The following is a 15,829-nucleotide window of genomic DNA, read 5'->3' as shown; positions in this document are numbered from 1 at the left end:
TAAAAAATCAAATTCAGCACAATAATAAAGAATAATGATTTAGTAATCCATAATGCTCATGTCAATGATATGTGAATGATAGGATCCAATTTTATACATGGAAAAGATACAATAATCTAAATCGAAATATGAGTTCACAGGCATCTTCAATCCTTTCCTTACAAGTCATTTTTGTAAATATAAATTCTAACCATAGACGATACCACATCAACTATGGAATCAAATGCACCATTCCAAATATGGAATTGGTAGAGATACTTGAAAAAGTGCATACATGTTTAAGCAAATGGATTCACAACTCAGGTGAGTTGAGTGAAAATGACACCTATCTCAGTCTTCTTCGTTACAGTTGAAACATGTGCTTGGGTCTTCCATTGACGTAGGATCTGGGGTGTGAAGTAAATGGATCCCACATTTTTTCACCCCGCAGCACTGGCACTCCAAAGGTGGAAAAACATTAAAGTGGACTGCCTCAGGAATGCAATTGCATTTCCAAAAACCATTAAAATCCTCTTCACAGAACAGATAGTGCCCCAAATGTAAGTGATCTGATTCTACATAATTAACTCTTCTCTGAAATAACCGTGTGTCATGCGTACCACAATCTTTGGTGGTTTTCACTTTGAGCTCAAAAGAAAATGAAAACCATCTGCCATAATCTACATGACGGTCTGAAAATGCTAAAATAGCACTAAATGCAATACCCTGCACTCTGCTATTATTGAAGAAATCTGGTGGCATATCCAAGGTTATAAAAGATCCCACACTTTGAAACTCAAACCACTTTGGAATTTCATTCCCAGGTAGTACTATATGACCTTTGCCCAAGGAAAAACCTCTCTGTACCAAAAAAAACATAATTTTAAACCCAAAAAAAAACAGAGATTGTAGAAATTGTAAGTAGAGAGAGTTAACGACACACATTTAGCCATACTTCTTGCCATATTTCTTGCAAACGTAGAACTGGCGTATGGTTCGTATGCTGAATTCTCAGGGTATCTTCAACAATTCCTGCAGTAGAATTACCTTCCAATTTAAATTATTGCTCCCGTAAAAAAAAATTGCCTGTAAGATTCATAACTTAGAGAACAAACCTAAAAATGGTTGCAGTACCAAGCAACCTCGTTCAAGGAATGGAGGCTTTTGTACGAATTCGAACCTCTCACCATAACTTAAGAGGAGGTATCCCGACACGAAAAGTTGGATAATGCTTTCTGGTATTCTCTCAATATTGGTTTTCGCTAGATTACATGTTATTGGCGAGGATAATTGGCCAAGACATTCGGGCAATCTCTGAAGATTTGAGCAACCATGGAGATCAAGAATTCCAAGAGATTTCAATCTATAGAGGCTGCTTGGGAGACTCTTAAGCCTTTTACAATCTGAAAGGTCCAACCACGAAAGCCTAAGTTGACGCTCAATTGATGAGGGCAGTTCTTCAATTGCAATCCCCCTTAAAAATAACCAGCTTATATTACCTGATGAGATCTCTGGAAGCCTTTTCAGTTTTGAGCAGCCCGATAGATCAAGTTTGGTAAGAAATTCCAAGTTAAATATTCCAGATGGAAGACTTTTCAGGCTTTTGCTACCTCTCAGATTCAAGATAACTAGCTTTTTCATACGTGGCATCAACGTGGGATTTGGAATTTTGGCAATTAGCTTATGGCAGGCAGCATGGATTATCTGGTTTAACTTACTATAACGCTGCTCGGTCAAAAAAGAGGCCAAGACAAAATCGTTACCACTATAATAATTTAATATTGTTATTGAAAGATTGCACATATATAATAAGATATGCATACCTTCACACGATCCCAAAGTTGTTCAATGTCATTTGAGGGTAATGACTTCAACGGATATCCATGCCAGTGAAGATATTTCACTTCAGCAAATCCAGGGTCTTGCAAATAAGACATCTTACATTTGTTCTCTCCATTGAATAATGAACTATAGAACTTTAAAAATCTCAATTTAGGCATCTTTGTGAAAGTATTGGGATTTAGACGGAGCTCTTTTACTTTTGACATATCCAAACAAATGCCCTCAATTTTTTCTGTCCCCTAAAAATAAATAAAAAAGCAATGAAGTTAAAATCAAATGAAAGATATGTGTATTCCACCAATGAATCGCACTTCAACTCCACCAAGTCAAATTTTTGGGGCAATTTTCCCACTAATTCACAATTAGAGGTAGCTTAGTTATTGCTAGGCAGTTAAACTTTTAATTCAAATGCACAAAGAAACATAATAGCACAAGTAATACTTAATATAAAAATTCCGTCTGTGTACTATACAAATTGGCAAATCAATTATGCTCTCAAACGATTATGCAAGTTGTCATGGCATTTATAATTTATTGCTACGTCATCTAACGGATATGGTTTTTTCTAATCATTGTTGCTCTTCTATTAATTCTAAGACTCATCAGTTCGAGCATATATAAATATATTCATATCAAGTTTGTAAATGCTAGAATATTTCAAAATAATTATCCACAACAAACTGCTTACCGTGTTATATGTAAGAACTTCATAGATATCCTCATGATGCCACAACCTACTGCGGTTTCCAGGATTAATTGATTCTTGTCGAACAATTTCCCTACCCAACTCTTGTAGTAAATCATGCATTCTTATCTTGTTGTATGAATCAATAGCAATGAGAGATTTATCAACAAGAACACTTATTCCTATTTCTGGGTAGAAACCGCTTGCATTATGGAATTTCATTACTAGATTTACATCCTCGCCTTGAAAAAAACAAGCAACATCAAGGAAAATATTTTTCTCCTTATCATCCAAACTATCGTAACTTATTTTTAATACCTCTAGGATACTTGGATGGAGGATTCTTTGCAATTTATTTATTGCACTTTCCCAGACTTCCTTTTCTCTTTCATATAGAAAGCAACCCAAAACTTTAAGAGCTAAAGGAACACCTTGAGCATATTTCATTACCTTGCTTGAAAATTTCTCGTAACCAACGTCAGGATGGTTTTGTTTGAAGGCATGTCGACTGAAAAGCTCAAGAGCGTGATGATATTCTAATGCCTCCATCTCATATATTTTACTCACCCCCCAATTTCTAAGCACTTGTTTATTTCTGGTGGTTATTATGATCCGACTTACAGGCGTCAGCCAATCAAGACTTTCGGTTAAAGATTCCAATTGGTTGAAGCAAGTCACATCATCAAAAACAATCAGAACCTTCATGCGGCTGAGCCTTCTAAAATTGAGACCAATATCAAGACTCACATTTTTATCTTTCAATAAATTTGAAAGAAGTTTTTGTCGCAAGCAAGCTAATCCTCCCGTTTTTTGTGACTCTTCTCTAACATTTTCAAGGAAGCAAGAACCTTCAAAATCGCTAGAGATTTTGTCGAAAGTAGCTCTAGCGATTGTTGTTTTGCCTATACCACCAATGCCCCAAATCCCTAAAGCGTAAACATCTTTCGACTGAACACCTAGTAGAGATTCAATTTCCTCAACTCTTGATTCTACTCCAACCAGCTGGTTTTTTTTATCATTCCGCCGAAAAACTTGATCCAGCAGTCTCTTTGAAATGTGATTAACAACTTCGTTTATAAGTTCCGATTCAGGCCTACCAAATACATAAAATTAGCAGCAGTAACTTCAAATAGGAGGGATTTGCATGAAATATGAAATAAGGGAGATTGCTAGTTTTTCAATTGAAATTAATATATACCACTTTTTTTTTTTTTTCAGAAGGATAATATTGTAAAGTGATGGTACCGGGAGAGTTATTAAATATTGTAAAAATAGTCAGAATAAGTGGTATATATTGATTTGAATAAGGGAATTTCAATCTCCCTATAAATTAATAACTTTTTAATTACAGGAATATGTTACATGTGGAAGAGATTTTTTTTTTTCCTAATGGTATATGAGTAAGACATTGAAATTGATTAAAAAACGACAGAACACCATTAATTTTGTTAAAATATATTGTAAACTTCTGGAGCTTTTATTATTAATTCTGCAAAAATAACCAACAAAGTATTGGCTCCACTGGCAATGGAGTCCCCTTAAGTGGCTTGACTAGGTTTGTTCTCCAGTTCGAGTAGCAGGGAAGTCCCCTTTGTTGGGAGAACCTGTGCCTCCCGGTTCGAGCGGAGACTTTTAGTCTGATTGTGATACGGGCTTAGAGGTGCCTCCCACAGTCGGGCCCTTCCCAGGATACTTCGTGGTTAAGATAAAAAAAATTAATTCTGCAAAAATTCTTTTATAGGAGTTCAAAAGTGGGGAAGTTCAAGAAGTCTAGAATTTGATCCATGAATAAAAAAAATTAATTCTGCAAAAATTCTTTTATAGGAGTTCAAAAGTGGGGAAGTTCAACAAGTCTAGAATTTGATCCATGAACAAATTTAAAAGTGTAGTTTAGCATCTGGAAATTTAACTAAGAGTGCTGCGTGAATTTTATTTACAATGTTGAATATTAGTATGCGAAATTGAAAGTAACTTTTCACCTGATGTTAAGAGAATGAAAGCCAGACAAACTGGATGCTTCCTTCAAAGCTTTCCTCCAACTACGCAGCTTCTCAGTATTCTCCTTTAATCTTTCTTCAAGCTTCGAAAATGAATCCCCAAAACTCCCAGTTTGGTTTCTCACGTCTGATGGATCAACCCGATAGAAAACCGGAATCACAATCTGTGCATACTCTTTCTTGCACTCAAGGATCCTTACAAGTTCATCGAGACACCAGCTGGAAGATGCATACCCTTCTGAGAAGACGATAACTGAAATGGCTGATGCTTCAATTGCATTCACAAGTGACTCCGAAATTTCATCTCCTCTGTTCAGTTGGTCATCAATGAAAGTTTGGATATTTTGTCGACACAGAGCAGAACAGAGATGGCTAGTAAAGTTGTCGCGGGTGTCCTCTCCTCTGAAACTAACAAAAACATCATACTTCTTGTTGTTTCGAGAAGAAGAAGCCATAATCAACAGAAATAGTTGAATTGATTAGAGAGAGATTTTGATTCGGATGAAAACAATTATTGAACCAAATGTGCGTGACTCTGTAGAATAAATCGATGCCATGAACCTTCCTTCACGTTCCGTGAGAATTTTTCAGTTTCATCTCATTGTCCAACCACCGTGCACTCCACGATGATTGATTAATTCCACTGCTTTGTAGACTTTTAGCTGAAAGTCCACACGAACACCATACTTTTCAACACACGGCTTCTGTGCTTCAATGCTCATAACTACCAGCAATAAGTAGGGTGATATGTTACTTTTTATCTCTGAATTTATCTTATCGGTCCTCATCTCTCAATTAATTATATTTAGTTTCAAAATTATTCTTTTTTGTTTTGTTTTAATAGCTCTTATTCATGTTCCTTAGCGTTTATTTTAAACATATAAAGTTTAACTTTTTAAAAAAAATTAATTATTTTTTTTTGTAACATATGTCTGATTTTTAAACATTTACATTTGAATTAAAGAAGTAAATTTTTGTGACCTTTGCCAAAATGAAAAAATGTTTGAATAGAAAATAAATACTATATCCTAAAAATATTTCAATTCAATATAGTTATTTCATAAACTACGAAGCCTAATCCCTTTTATTCGTTTTGACTTATAAAGACATAAATGTTAAATAACCACATTTGATGTGTATTCTTATTATAAAAACAAACAAGATGCCATTTAATTTTTGGATATTAAAAAAATTAACATGTTATTGAAACATTTATATTCAAAGCCATTCAGCTTTAATCAAATTCTAACCTATTCAGATTTTAAATAAAAAAATAAATGCTACCTTAACGTCCTTTCAAGTCTCTTGTGTAGTGATGAAAATTAATTTTATTTAATCTTTCAATGTTGGATTAGGCTTCAATTGTATACCATTGTATCTTATGTTTGAAAATCTTTTAAAATATTTTAAAATTGAGATTAAAAAATAATTTAATTTCAATTACGTATGAGTATTTTGACCATAAATTGTATTATATGTCAAAGAACATGTTTAACTGGATGAAGAAAAGAAAAACCGAGAGTGAAAAATAATTTTGAAAAGAGGAATTGAGAGGAAAAATTATAGGAAAGAGAGTTGGGTAGTTATATCTATATCCAACAAGTCAGTAGGTAAAGTATTTAAGAAATTTGAACAATTATGATTTAGTTTATGTCATATGTAAAAGTTTTTATATCAGTTCTAACAGTTAATTTTTGAACCTTATATTTTAGGAGAAATCCAAGAATTAAGGAATCTATAAGAGCTCCAACAAGCCCCAGAGTGAAAAATGTTTTGTGAGTGGATTACTATTATTACTTATATGTATTCTACAAAGTATTTATGCTTGATAGTATGATTTAGTATCATGTCATGATTATTTGTACTAATGTTATATGACTGATTGAATAATGAGATGTGATTGCCAGATACCATATGTGTACCCTTCACCATAGGCTCTATGTATGTGTATTGAGAGTTAGATTACTCGACGCTTGTGATGTAGTTAATTCCGCTGAGTATTGAGAGGTGTTTCTCCTACTTTACTTGTGCAATGATGATTCCATCGAGTATTGAGAGTTATTTCTCCTAGATATTATTTGGTGCAGTTTTATCATGTATAAATGGATATATATATATATATATATATATATATCCATTCATTTAGCCACAAGTATACTATTTTCATATTTACACCCATTTCTTTAAGATTTTCATAGGATTTTGTGCAGTTTAGTTTCTAATCAGTTAACGTTGGGCACGACACGCATTACTGCATAACTTATATTTTGAGCATGTTTATGTTTATATGTATATATCTAAAGTGTGTATGTACAGTAAGATGTAAAATGTCCAAGTTTTGAATATATTTTTGAATGAGTCACATATGTTATTATATGTTTATAACAAAGGGCGAGACTAGTGTTATGCATTCATGAATTAAATTTATTTTACAAGCTTTAGATATAAGATCACATGATTCACCTCAAATCCGTTAGAGAGGCTGGGCCAGGTTGTGTCTTGTATGATATGCACTTACTTAGATTCAATATAACAATTATTTACGTGATGGTTTTTTAAAATAAATGTACATATATCATAGTATGATTCACTTTTTATATGACTGATATGGTACTTATCATGTATTTTTAAATTTGTCGCTTAGTTAGAGGCATTTGTTTTAAAATTTTGTGCTAAAAGAAGGTCATTTTAAATTTCAAAGTGTAAAATGTATTTTTATACATTTACACAATACTAAGGATGAAATTGAAGGACAACATTTGTCCATGAGGTTCCTAAAATCGCAACTTTTGCACAGTAAAATTAAAACGGACGGCGGAAGCTCTAGAAACCTCGGATCGGCTTCATTCAAAAACGAAAATCAAGAGGAAAGATTGAAGTTTAATTACCTCACTTGCAGTTTCGAAAACGACTTCTTGAGGTAGGATAAAACGACTGAAAACAGCAAGCAACGAACACTGTCCAGAAAATACAGCTCTGCACGAACAGCTTCTGTTTTGCCACGATCTGAGATCCTTAAAGCACCCCAATTGTGATGAATCTAATTAGTCCACACTTAGAAATGTTCTAGGAGTTCAGAGGATTTGGAATCTCGAAATTTCGTTTTGAAATGAGAGAGATAATGAAGAAACATGAATGCTAGTTCATTGTGATTCCTTCCAGCAAATAAAGCACCATTATCTCTAATGATGGCACCAAAACATTATCATGTGCTAGACCCACCCACTTAGCTATTATTTATTGAAAGTGATCTTATCACTTAAATAAATTATTTAATCAAATAAATAAATAGCTAAATTAATTAATTTCGTAATTAATTAATTAACCCCATTTTGATCAAATCAAATGGTTAAATGTGAGCTCATTTTGTGACATGTTCTAATGCTTTCTCTTAATCCATATTAGATCCAATAAAAGCCCAAAATTCTAAACCCAAAATTGGTCTAGAAGTCCATAATCATATATGAACCCGAACATGTCCAAAATGGTCATTTTACGTGCTCGATATTACATAATGTTTAATGGAGGATTTACGAAATTTATTTTGTTCCTTAAACTATTTATGGAACATCTAAATTTCTATCTTAAATCATATTTAAGATATATTTATATATATATATATTCATTCTTAATGAATTATAATATAAATATTGATTTTCCTAAAATTAGGAAATTTAACTTCTCATTTTCTAGTAACTCCTTTTCATTTCTATTTAGTGTGTGACCTTTTAGGTTCTTAGTTATAAGGTAGTAGAACTATTTTAATGATAACTCTTTATTCATTAAATGATGCTAAACTCTTTAGTCATCAATTAGAACTTTCTAATGACCTTAAGATGCATTGCTAATACGCTTTACCAATATTGATCTTAAGGTTTCTACAAGTCATGAGTGACACCTAGCAGTATATCACAACTATCCAAATAACAAGAATTGTTGGATCTATAGAACCTATTCCATTGTATCTCTATGTCTTGGTCTCTTCATCATCCATGTCCAGAGAAAAGCACGGCTTATGGTTTATTATGTTAAGCACTTATGCTTTATCTCAAAATAAATCTAAATGAACTTGACATGAAAATATAATTTGAACTCCTTCAAATATATTTCACCTTGGCCAAGGATTTCTCATGCCAATTCATATTATCTCATAGGGACATCCTTTTTGTATATTACAAAGTGATGAATTCCATATTAGCCATACACTTGTCTTCATACATAGCCAACCATGACAGCTATTGCTAGATCTCTTCCGTGATTAGGAATCAATCATTATGCTTTCACATATCAGAGATGTCTATGTACAAGACATATGTTATGCCTCAGGTCTAAAGACCATTACTAAACATAGTGTCTAATACAATGTATAATAAACCATTAACATTCAAAACCATATGGCTTACTATATTTGGTCAAGTTCAGTAAACTTGTTCTCTCAACAAGTACCTATGTGTTTGACTTGACATCTCATGTCAATGATATGAAACTCACCATCCATTTTAGTATCACATACCATAAGGAGTCATAACACATACTATTGTTTATAGGAATTTATAATGTCCAATCATAAATCCACCACTAGGAACTATTTTAGAAGTATAGTACAAATGATGCACGTTTCATATTCTCGACAAACTCGAGAATGTGTTCTTTAACTATTTTACTTCTTGGACTATATTCATTAAATTAATTTATGAATATTGATAACTTTGCCATTTAATAAATATTAAAATGCTATTCAAATACAATAATTCCCTAAACAAACAAACACCATTTGATTGGCCTTTAAGGCATATTACTAACAGAAATGGTCTTCAACATAGATTCCTTAATAAATTTTAAGAGAGCTAACAAAAAGTGGTTATTTAGAGAAATTGAACAAGGGATGGTGCCTTTATTTAATTTATTAATAAAATGCATCTAGAAACTGATGTAGTCAAAAAGGCGTCCTTTGTTATAGTGTAGTAGGAGTAAATATATGAAATAAAATGTTGGAGAAATATGGGTGGGGAATAATAATTGCAGAAAAAGGGAGCAATAATTGATAAAACTTTATTTTAAAAGTTGGACTATTGGCACCCCTCTAGTCTCCTCATCAAATCTTTTTTTCAGTTATATTTATTTTATTTCCAAATATTTCCTTTTATTTTCAAAGACACTCTTTTAGTTTTTCATTTAATCTTCTTTTATTGTTAAAACTCAAAGTAGTATTGTGCTATTTTTCATCTCTTTTGCAATCTTATTGTTATCCTACATACAAATTAAAAAGTTTTCTAGGTGATAAAGTTTGAATGCTAATCATTAGCTTAAATAATACATATTTTAGATTGTAGTTTGAAAGTAATCTTGAGTACGAAAATATTTAATCAATAAGAAATAGGAAAAGAAAAATAGATTATGCTAGATTTATACAATTTATCTTAGTTAGATAAGAAATAATGGTAGGAAATAAAAAAAAAGATTGATTATTAATGTAAGTAATTTGTTGGGAAAAAAAATCCTACATGTGTTTATTTCTTCTTTACCCTTAACTGTAATTTTATTTGAAATAAGTTTTATAAGAATAATGAATGGGTGCCAATAGTTTCACTCTTACTTTAATTGAAATATAGGTAAGAACTGATGGTGCTTCGAGATACATTACAAATGTAGTTTTTCATTTATGGTTGTTAAATCAAAATTTGAATTAGATCATCACTGGTCTAAAATAAACCATCACCATTTTAAATTGAAGTACAAAACCATGAATAGATGCATCTTTAAATAGAAGAATATATTTTTATTATATTTGACACTGTTTAATTAGACATATCTTTACAATCAAACACTTATTTAAAGCTCCATTTATTTTGAAAATATTCCAGTATAAAATATATTCTCTCCCTGACATGAGTATTTTGCAAATAATACAGAGCCACCGAGAGTTCAAAAATAATAAAATATTAACGTTGCTCACTTGCTGGACTGGGCTGGATTGGGCTGATTGGGCTGGGCCTGCTATAAGAATGTGTTACCGGTACGAAGCTTTGCTTTGATTATCCCATACACAGAGAGGGAAATTGAAATTGATGAGGGCGTTGGCCGCTCAATTCCTGCTTCGGATTCCCCAACTCGGAAGGAAAAATATAAACTTTCCGTCGTACAAGCATCGCGGGAATTATCGGCCATTGTTCTTGTCTTGCAATTACAGTACCAATGACAATTGTTCTTCAACTCCTTCTTCGAAGAAGAAGAATTACTTAGAATTGACCGACGATGAGCTGCTTCGCGAATGCGAAATGGACACGTACAAATCGTCCGGACCAGGCGGTCAGCACCGCAACAAGCGCGAATCCGCCGTACGTCTCAAGCACGTACCGACCGGCGTCATAGCGCATGCCGCCGAAGACCGATCGCAGCACAAGAATCGCGCGTCAGCTTTGTCGCGCCTCCGCACTCTTTTGGCCCTCAAAGTGAGGAGCAGTGTGAATCTTGATGCGTATTCGCCGCCGCCGCAGCTTCTTCAAATCCTTCCTCCTAAGTCTACTATTAGAAGTTCAGAAGTTGGTCCACAAATTGGACCTAACAATCCTAAATTTGCTTTGGTATCACCCTATTCACTCTTGCTTCGTCTTTTGTTTTCTATTAAAATTTGCTTTGGTATTACTCTATTCACTCTTGCTTCGTTTTTTTTTTTTTTGGTTGACTACAGGGAATGCAAGCTCTGCTTGATCTAATTTTCGCAGTCGAGGGATCTGTTTCAGAAGCAGCAAAATTATTGGGGTATTGCATTAAGCTTAATACTCTATCAAGCGATAATTGAACTTTAAAAAGAGAAATTGTAATGTGTTTGATTGGCGTTTAGGTTTCCAATATTTTTTTTAATTTAAGATTTCTCTCGTATGGTGATCTTTTATAAATGTGGCAGATTAAGCACTGGAGCATTGTCACGGTTGATTCTATCGGACGATTCTCTTCGAATAGCGGTGAATGAGTTGAGGACTTCTAAGGTGTGTTAATTCATAGTTGATAGTGTGTATTACGATAAGACTCAACCTGTTGGTTAATTTAAAATTGTTATCTTCTTTCTTATTTGTGCAACAAATATAATACTTGAGTAAGAGTATTTGCTTTTTGACTTTTGTGTTGTTAAGTGCTGATAAGTCTGTTTTTTGTTGTCGAGTGTCTGCGTCAATGCCTGATGGCATAATTGCAAGTCGCTTTAAAGCATATTTGGCTCTTTGTTTATGAATAATGTTCAGTAGCAACCTGCCCCATTGATACGAGAAATGTATGATATAATTTTTCAAGATACCTACCTGCATTATGAATTGTTATTGGAAGGAAGTACGAGAATAAAGCAAGAGCAAAAACTGATTAAAAGATGTATCTTTCATTATTAAGTGAAATGTATGTTCTGCTTCTCATTCACTTTATCAGATTTACAAAAGTTTTATGTTATTGATGGTTGGATTGTTTCTGGGTTATCCTTGTTTTTCTGTTTTAATTGCTTTACATACATTATGTGTGTAATTTTTTAATGGGCCATTTTCATTTGGAACATGAAAATTTTAAAAAACTTTCCGATTTGTGCAGGGTATGAAGCCTCTTAAGTAGGACTTCTTGGGTGCTACTTCTGTGTTGGGCAAATATATATATATATATATATATATATATATATATATAGATACCAGAAGGAAATAGGATCGAAGGATGGATGTGCTTTCGTTGGATCTCAGTATTAAAACTTTAAATTAAACAATCAATGGATCGGTTTTTCCAAATTTTAAAATAAGTTACCAGCTTTGAAATTAAGTAGATTTGCTTTGGATCATACAGTGATCAAACAAATTTGAACGCGGTTGGTCAAATTTTAAATAACTAATTAGTACGTGGCGTTGTTAGACCAGATCGATGCTACACAAAGTGAAGCCTTTGGACCCAGATCTGGCTTAGAACAGATCAATAGTCCGCACGTTCGGGTTTCCAGCCAATATACCAAATCAGTCTTATTTTACCAAATATGGTTAAGTTGCTTTAGACGTGGTTGGTTCTTTTTTATTGGGCTATTATCAGATTTAGATTAAGTTCTTTTAAGGGCTTGGGTACATACACAGTACCAGATCCGGTTCCCGGAAATGGTGCTCTGAAGGAATGGAGGAAGAAGAGAAGATTTACAACTGAGGATCGAGATCCGGTCTCTTTGCCTCAGAGGAATGTAGAATTTATATGGCAGATCTGATACAGATCAGTCTGCAAGCATGCTTGGAAAAGAAAAGTGCTTTTTAAAAAATAAATTACTGGAATTTAAATGTGCATAAAATTAAATTGCAGAAAAGTAAATGCTTTAAAGCATATATATATATATATATATATATATATATATATATATATTTTCTTTTTTCAGTCACCATAATGGGCGTTGTGGTGAAACAACTTACTAATCACTCTGGACAGGAACGGGCTTCTATAAGTAAAGCACACCTATTTCACTCTTTCCTTAGTATGGAGCTGCTTACCGTTGGGATGAAGATGGTAATAGCTCCTATAGAAATTACTTTTCTTCAGGAGGAAAATTCTCAATCTTGGTAAATTTAAAGTTGTACTAGAAGACAAGCTGCCTATTCAACCAATGGCTAAATGTAGCATAGTACCCTCCTTAGACGATTCATTAGATTGCATTCCTTTTCATCTCTCTGTTTTCATTTTTTCTCCTTTTTGACTTGCACTTCTCTGTTCCTTTCCCCCAAAAAAAAAAAAAATTGCACTTTTCTGCCTATGTCTTCCCAATATCCTATGATCTCCAAATGCACAAATATTCTTGTTGTGACGTTCCATATATGGTTTCTTTTTTATTTTGGTCCATTTTCCAACAATATGGAATAGTGAGAAGAATGCTATATTTTAATGTTGCTTCTATGCTTTCTTAAATGTATGCTTGTTCTTGTTCACATTTTACTGTTCGTCATAATTGGTATGGTCTTTCTTTGGCATCATCAAGCCCCAAATGTGATGAAACATTTTGAATTTCTTATTGATCCAGCCTTCACTTTAGTATAATGTATACACCGTACCTGCGCTGCAGTAAGTATCATTGATAGTTCGGAATGAGTGCGAAAGCAGACTAGTGTGTAACTTCATGATTTATTTACTGGTTTGCACATCCATATTTCAAATGGTTTACTGGTCTTCGGCCAAAAGAGAGGGAAAATGAAAGACTTGTGAGACAATCCTCATGGCTTTGTTGACATCAGTTTGGTGGTTGATTGAGAATGAATGATCGTACATACATACAAATACTTGTTAGAGGGCTTGTTCTGTTGAATTATGCTGGGGGCATAAACTACAAGGCATTGTTGACGATTGAAGAATCAAGCTATTGTTTCCATTGCTTTGGTTGATTGATCCTTTGTTGAAGCAAAGGCCAATTGCAGATGCAATCTTTGAAGATGTGAAACAAAGGTATTTTCTCTTCTCTCTATTCAGTCCATCGTTCATTATACTAAAACACTAGAGTCAAAAATTAAAAAACTCTATGATGTGTATATATATTGGTGCTGCAGGGGAACACTGAGGAACATTTTACTATCCATCTATGCAAATAAGAAATCTGTGGATGAAACACTGGTAGAGGTATTAACATTCTCCACTTATGTAAATGATATGAGAATGACAAGATCCAATTTTATACATGAAAAAGATACAATAATCTAAATAGAAACATAAGTTCACAGGCATCTTCAATCCTTTCCGTACATAAATTCTAGCCATCGACGATACCACTTCAACTTGAGAAAGTGCATACGTGTTTAAGCGAATGGATTCACAACACAAATAAGTTGAGTGAAAACATATAAGAAAGTTGAAAATTTGCAAATATATTTTTTTAATCAATATACAAATATATTTTTTAAAATATATAAGATTTGATGGTGTTTTCGCTGTCGCCTCTCTATGGCTTTTGCTTCCACACGATGGAACTTTCCCATATTAAACAATTCAGATTTACGAAAGTAGAAAATTTTCAAATGTGACTGTTATACACACGAGGGTTGATATAGTGCGCAAGTGGTGTGGTAGGCAGAGCTGTGGGGCCCACAACACAGCTGCGCTAATAAGAAATCGTTGCATGTCCTGCCGCGCGCCTAATCAAAATTCTTATATGCACCTGATCAAAATTCCTATGTACGCCTTATTGCAATATATACATACGCTTAAGGCTTGAGGGCATGTGTCTAGGAAACTTCATTCAATCAATAAAATTAAAATTAAAAAATCATGGATAAAAATTCATAAATATCATGAATAAAACACTGGCATTTGAAAAATAAAAAAGGGAAAAAAAGAGATTAAATCTGCAGGAAAAGAAGGCCGGTAATTTATACCCTTCATCTAATAAGGGTATAGTCCAATATTCTAGTGTCAATTTGTGTTACATGCACCACGTCCCTCGAAAGTTATTACATGCATGTTTTGTTCCAAGACTGATCTTGGCTTTTTCTCTTATTATTAATAGTGATTAGCAAAAGAGAAAAAATAAAATTACATTCTTGAAAATCTTAGTCTCCTTAGTAACAGTTGAAACATCTGCTTGGAACTTCCATTGAATCCGTAGAATCTGGGATGTAAAGTAAATGGACCCCACATTTTTTCACCCGCAGCACTCGCACTCCAAAGGCGGAAAACGATCAAAATCATCAAAAAAGAAGCGGACTACCTCAGGAACACAATTAGTAGCCCGTTTAGGAGTGTGGTGAGGTAGCTGAACTGCCAAAACCCAGCTACTAAAGTGTTTGGTAACACTTGTAGCTCGGCTTTGGTAGCTTAATCAATTTTTTTTTCTCAACTTCTCTTTCACAGTTGTATCTTTTACTCCACAGCAACTGCACCTTAAAAGGTACAGCACCTCACTCTCAAACACACCCTATATTTTCAAAAACCATTAAAATCCTCTTCACAGAACAGATAGTGCCCCAAATGTAAGTGATCTGATTCTACATAATTAACTCTTCTCTGAAATAACCGTGTGTCATGCGTACCACAATCTTTGGTGGTTTTCACTTTGAGCTCAAAAGAAAATGAAAACCATCTGCCATAATCTACATGACGGTCTGAAAATGCTAAAATAGCACTAAATGCAAAGCCCAGTAGTACTCGGTTATTATTGAAGAAATCTGGGGGCATCTCCAAGGTTATAAAAGATCCCACACTTTGAAACTCAAACCACTTCGGAATTTCATTCCCGAGTAGTAAGATATGACCTCCGTTCATGTGAAAATCAATCTGTAAAAAAAAAAAAAAATCATAACTCAAAAACAAAAATATATATATAAAAATTGAAAGAAGA

The 15,829-nt window shown here is 33.5% G+C and overlaps 3 protein-coding genes across 19 annotated transcripts in view; 1 reads left to right on the top strand and 2 right to left on the bottom strand.

Moving 5' to 3' along the window:
• Window positions 1–65: 65 nt before the first annotated feature.
• The window catches only part of LOC102616865 (disease resistance protein RPV1-like), a 160,119-nt gene continuing 144,355 nt past the window's right edge, over window positions 66–15,829 (bottom strand). Inside the window, exons 1-7 of one of the 5 annotated variants that reach the window (XM_052436186.1) lie at window positions 4,486–5,212; window positions 2,510–3,599; window positions 1,803–2,060; window positions 1,479–1,704; window positions 1,095–1,382; window positions 923–1,011; window positions 66–840 (exon numbers count right to left, since the gene is read on the bottom strand). In XM_052436186.1, coding sequence (XP_052292146.1) covers window positions 331–840; window positions 923–1,011; window positions 1,095–1,382; window positions 1,479–1,704; window positions 1,803–2,060; window positions 2,510–3,599; window positions 4,486–4,958 — 2,934 coding nt within the window. In that variant the 5' untranslated portion in view covers window positions 4,959–5,212 and the 3' untranslated portion in view covers window positions 66–330. Of the gene's footprint in view, window positions 841–922; window positions 1,012–1,094; window positions 1,705–1,802; window positions 2,061–2,509; window positions 3,600–4,485; window positions 5,213–15,829 lie in introns of those variants that run through there. The other 4 variants (XM_052436180.1, XM_052436185.1, XM_052436181.1 and 1 more) reach the window with 4 other exon arrangements.
• The window catches only part of LOC102626669 (uncharacterized), a 160,017-nt gene continuing 154,718 nt past the window's right edge, over window positions 10,531–15,829 (top strand). For 3 of the 7 annotated variants that reach the window (XR_008052759.1, XM_052436224.1, XM_052436225.1), the window contains exons 1-2: window positions 10,531–11,087; window positions 11,195–11,265. Coding sequence is in view for 4 of the 7 variants with exons in the window: in XM_052436224.1 (XP_052292184.1) it covers window positions 10,572–11,087; window positions 11,195–11,265 (587 nt within the window). In the remaining 3 variants the exon portion in view is untranslated. Of the gene's footprint in view, window positions 11,088–11,194; window positions 11,266–11,410; window positions 11,493–12,078; window positions 12,199–15,829 lie in introns of those variants that run through there. The other 4 variants (XR_008052758.1, XR_008052757.1, XM_052436226.1 and 1 more) reach the window with 2 other exon arrangements.
• Window positions 14,774–15,829, bottom strand: part of LOC102629947 (disease resistance-like protein CSA1) — a 30,568-nt gene continuing 29,512 nt past the window's right edge. For 6 of the 7 annotated variants that reach the window (XR_008052751.1, XR_008052752.1, XR_008052753.1 and 3 more), the window contains one exon: window positions 14,775–15,765. Coding sequence is in view for 1 of the 7 variants with exons in the window: in XM_052436205.1 (XP_052292165.1) it covers window positions 15,415–15,765 (351 nt within the window). In the remaining 6 variants the exon portion in view is untranslated. Of the gene's footprint in view, window positions 15,766–15,829 lie in introns of all 7 variants that reach the window. The other variant, XM_052436205.1, reaches the window with a different exon arrangement.

The sequence above is a fragment of the Citrus sinensis genome, chromosome 3 (assembly GCF_022201045.2).
Source record: "Citrus sinensis cultivar Valencia sweet orange chromosome 3, DVS_A1.0, whole genome shotgun sequence".
Lineage (NCBI taxonomy): Eukaryota > Viridiplantae > Streptophyta > Magnoliopsida > Sapindales > Rutaceae > Citrus > Citrus sinensis.
Note: the sequence above shows the minus strand (reverse complement) of the source record. Positions and strands in the feature narration are given on the sequence as shown.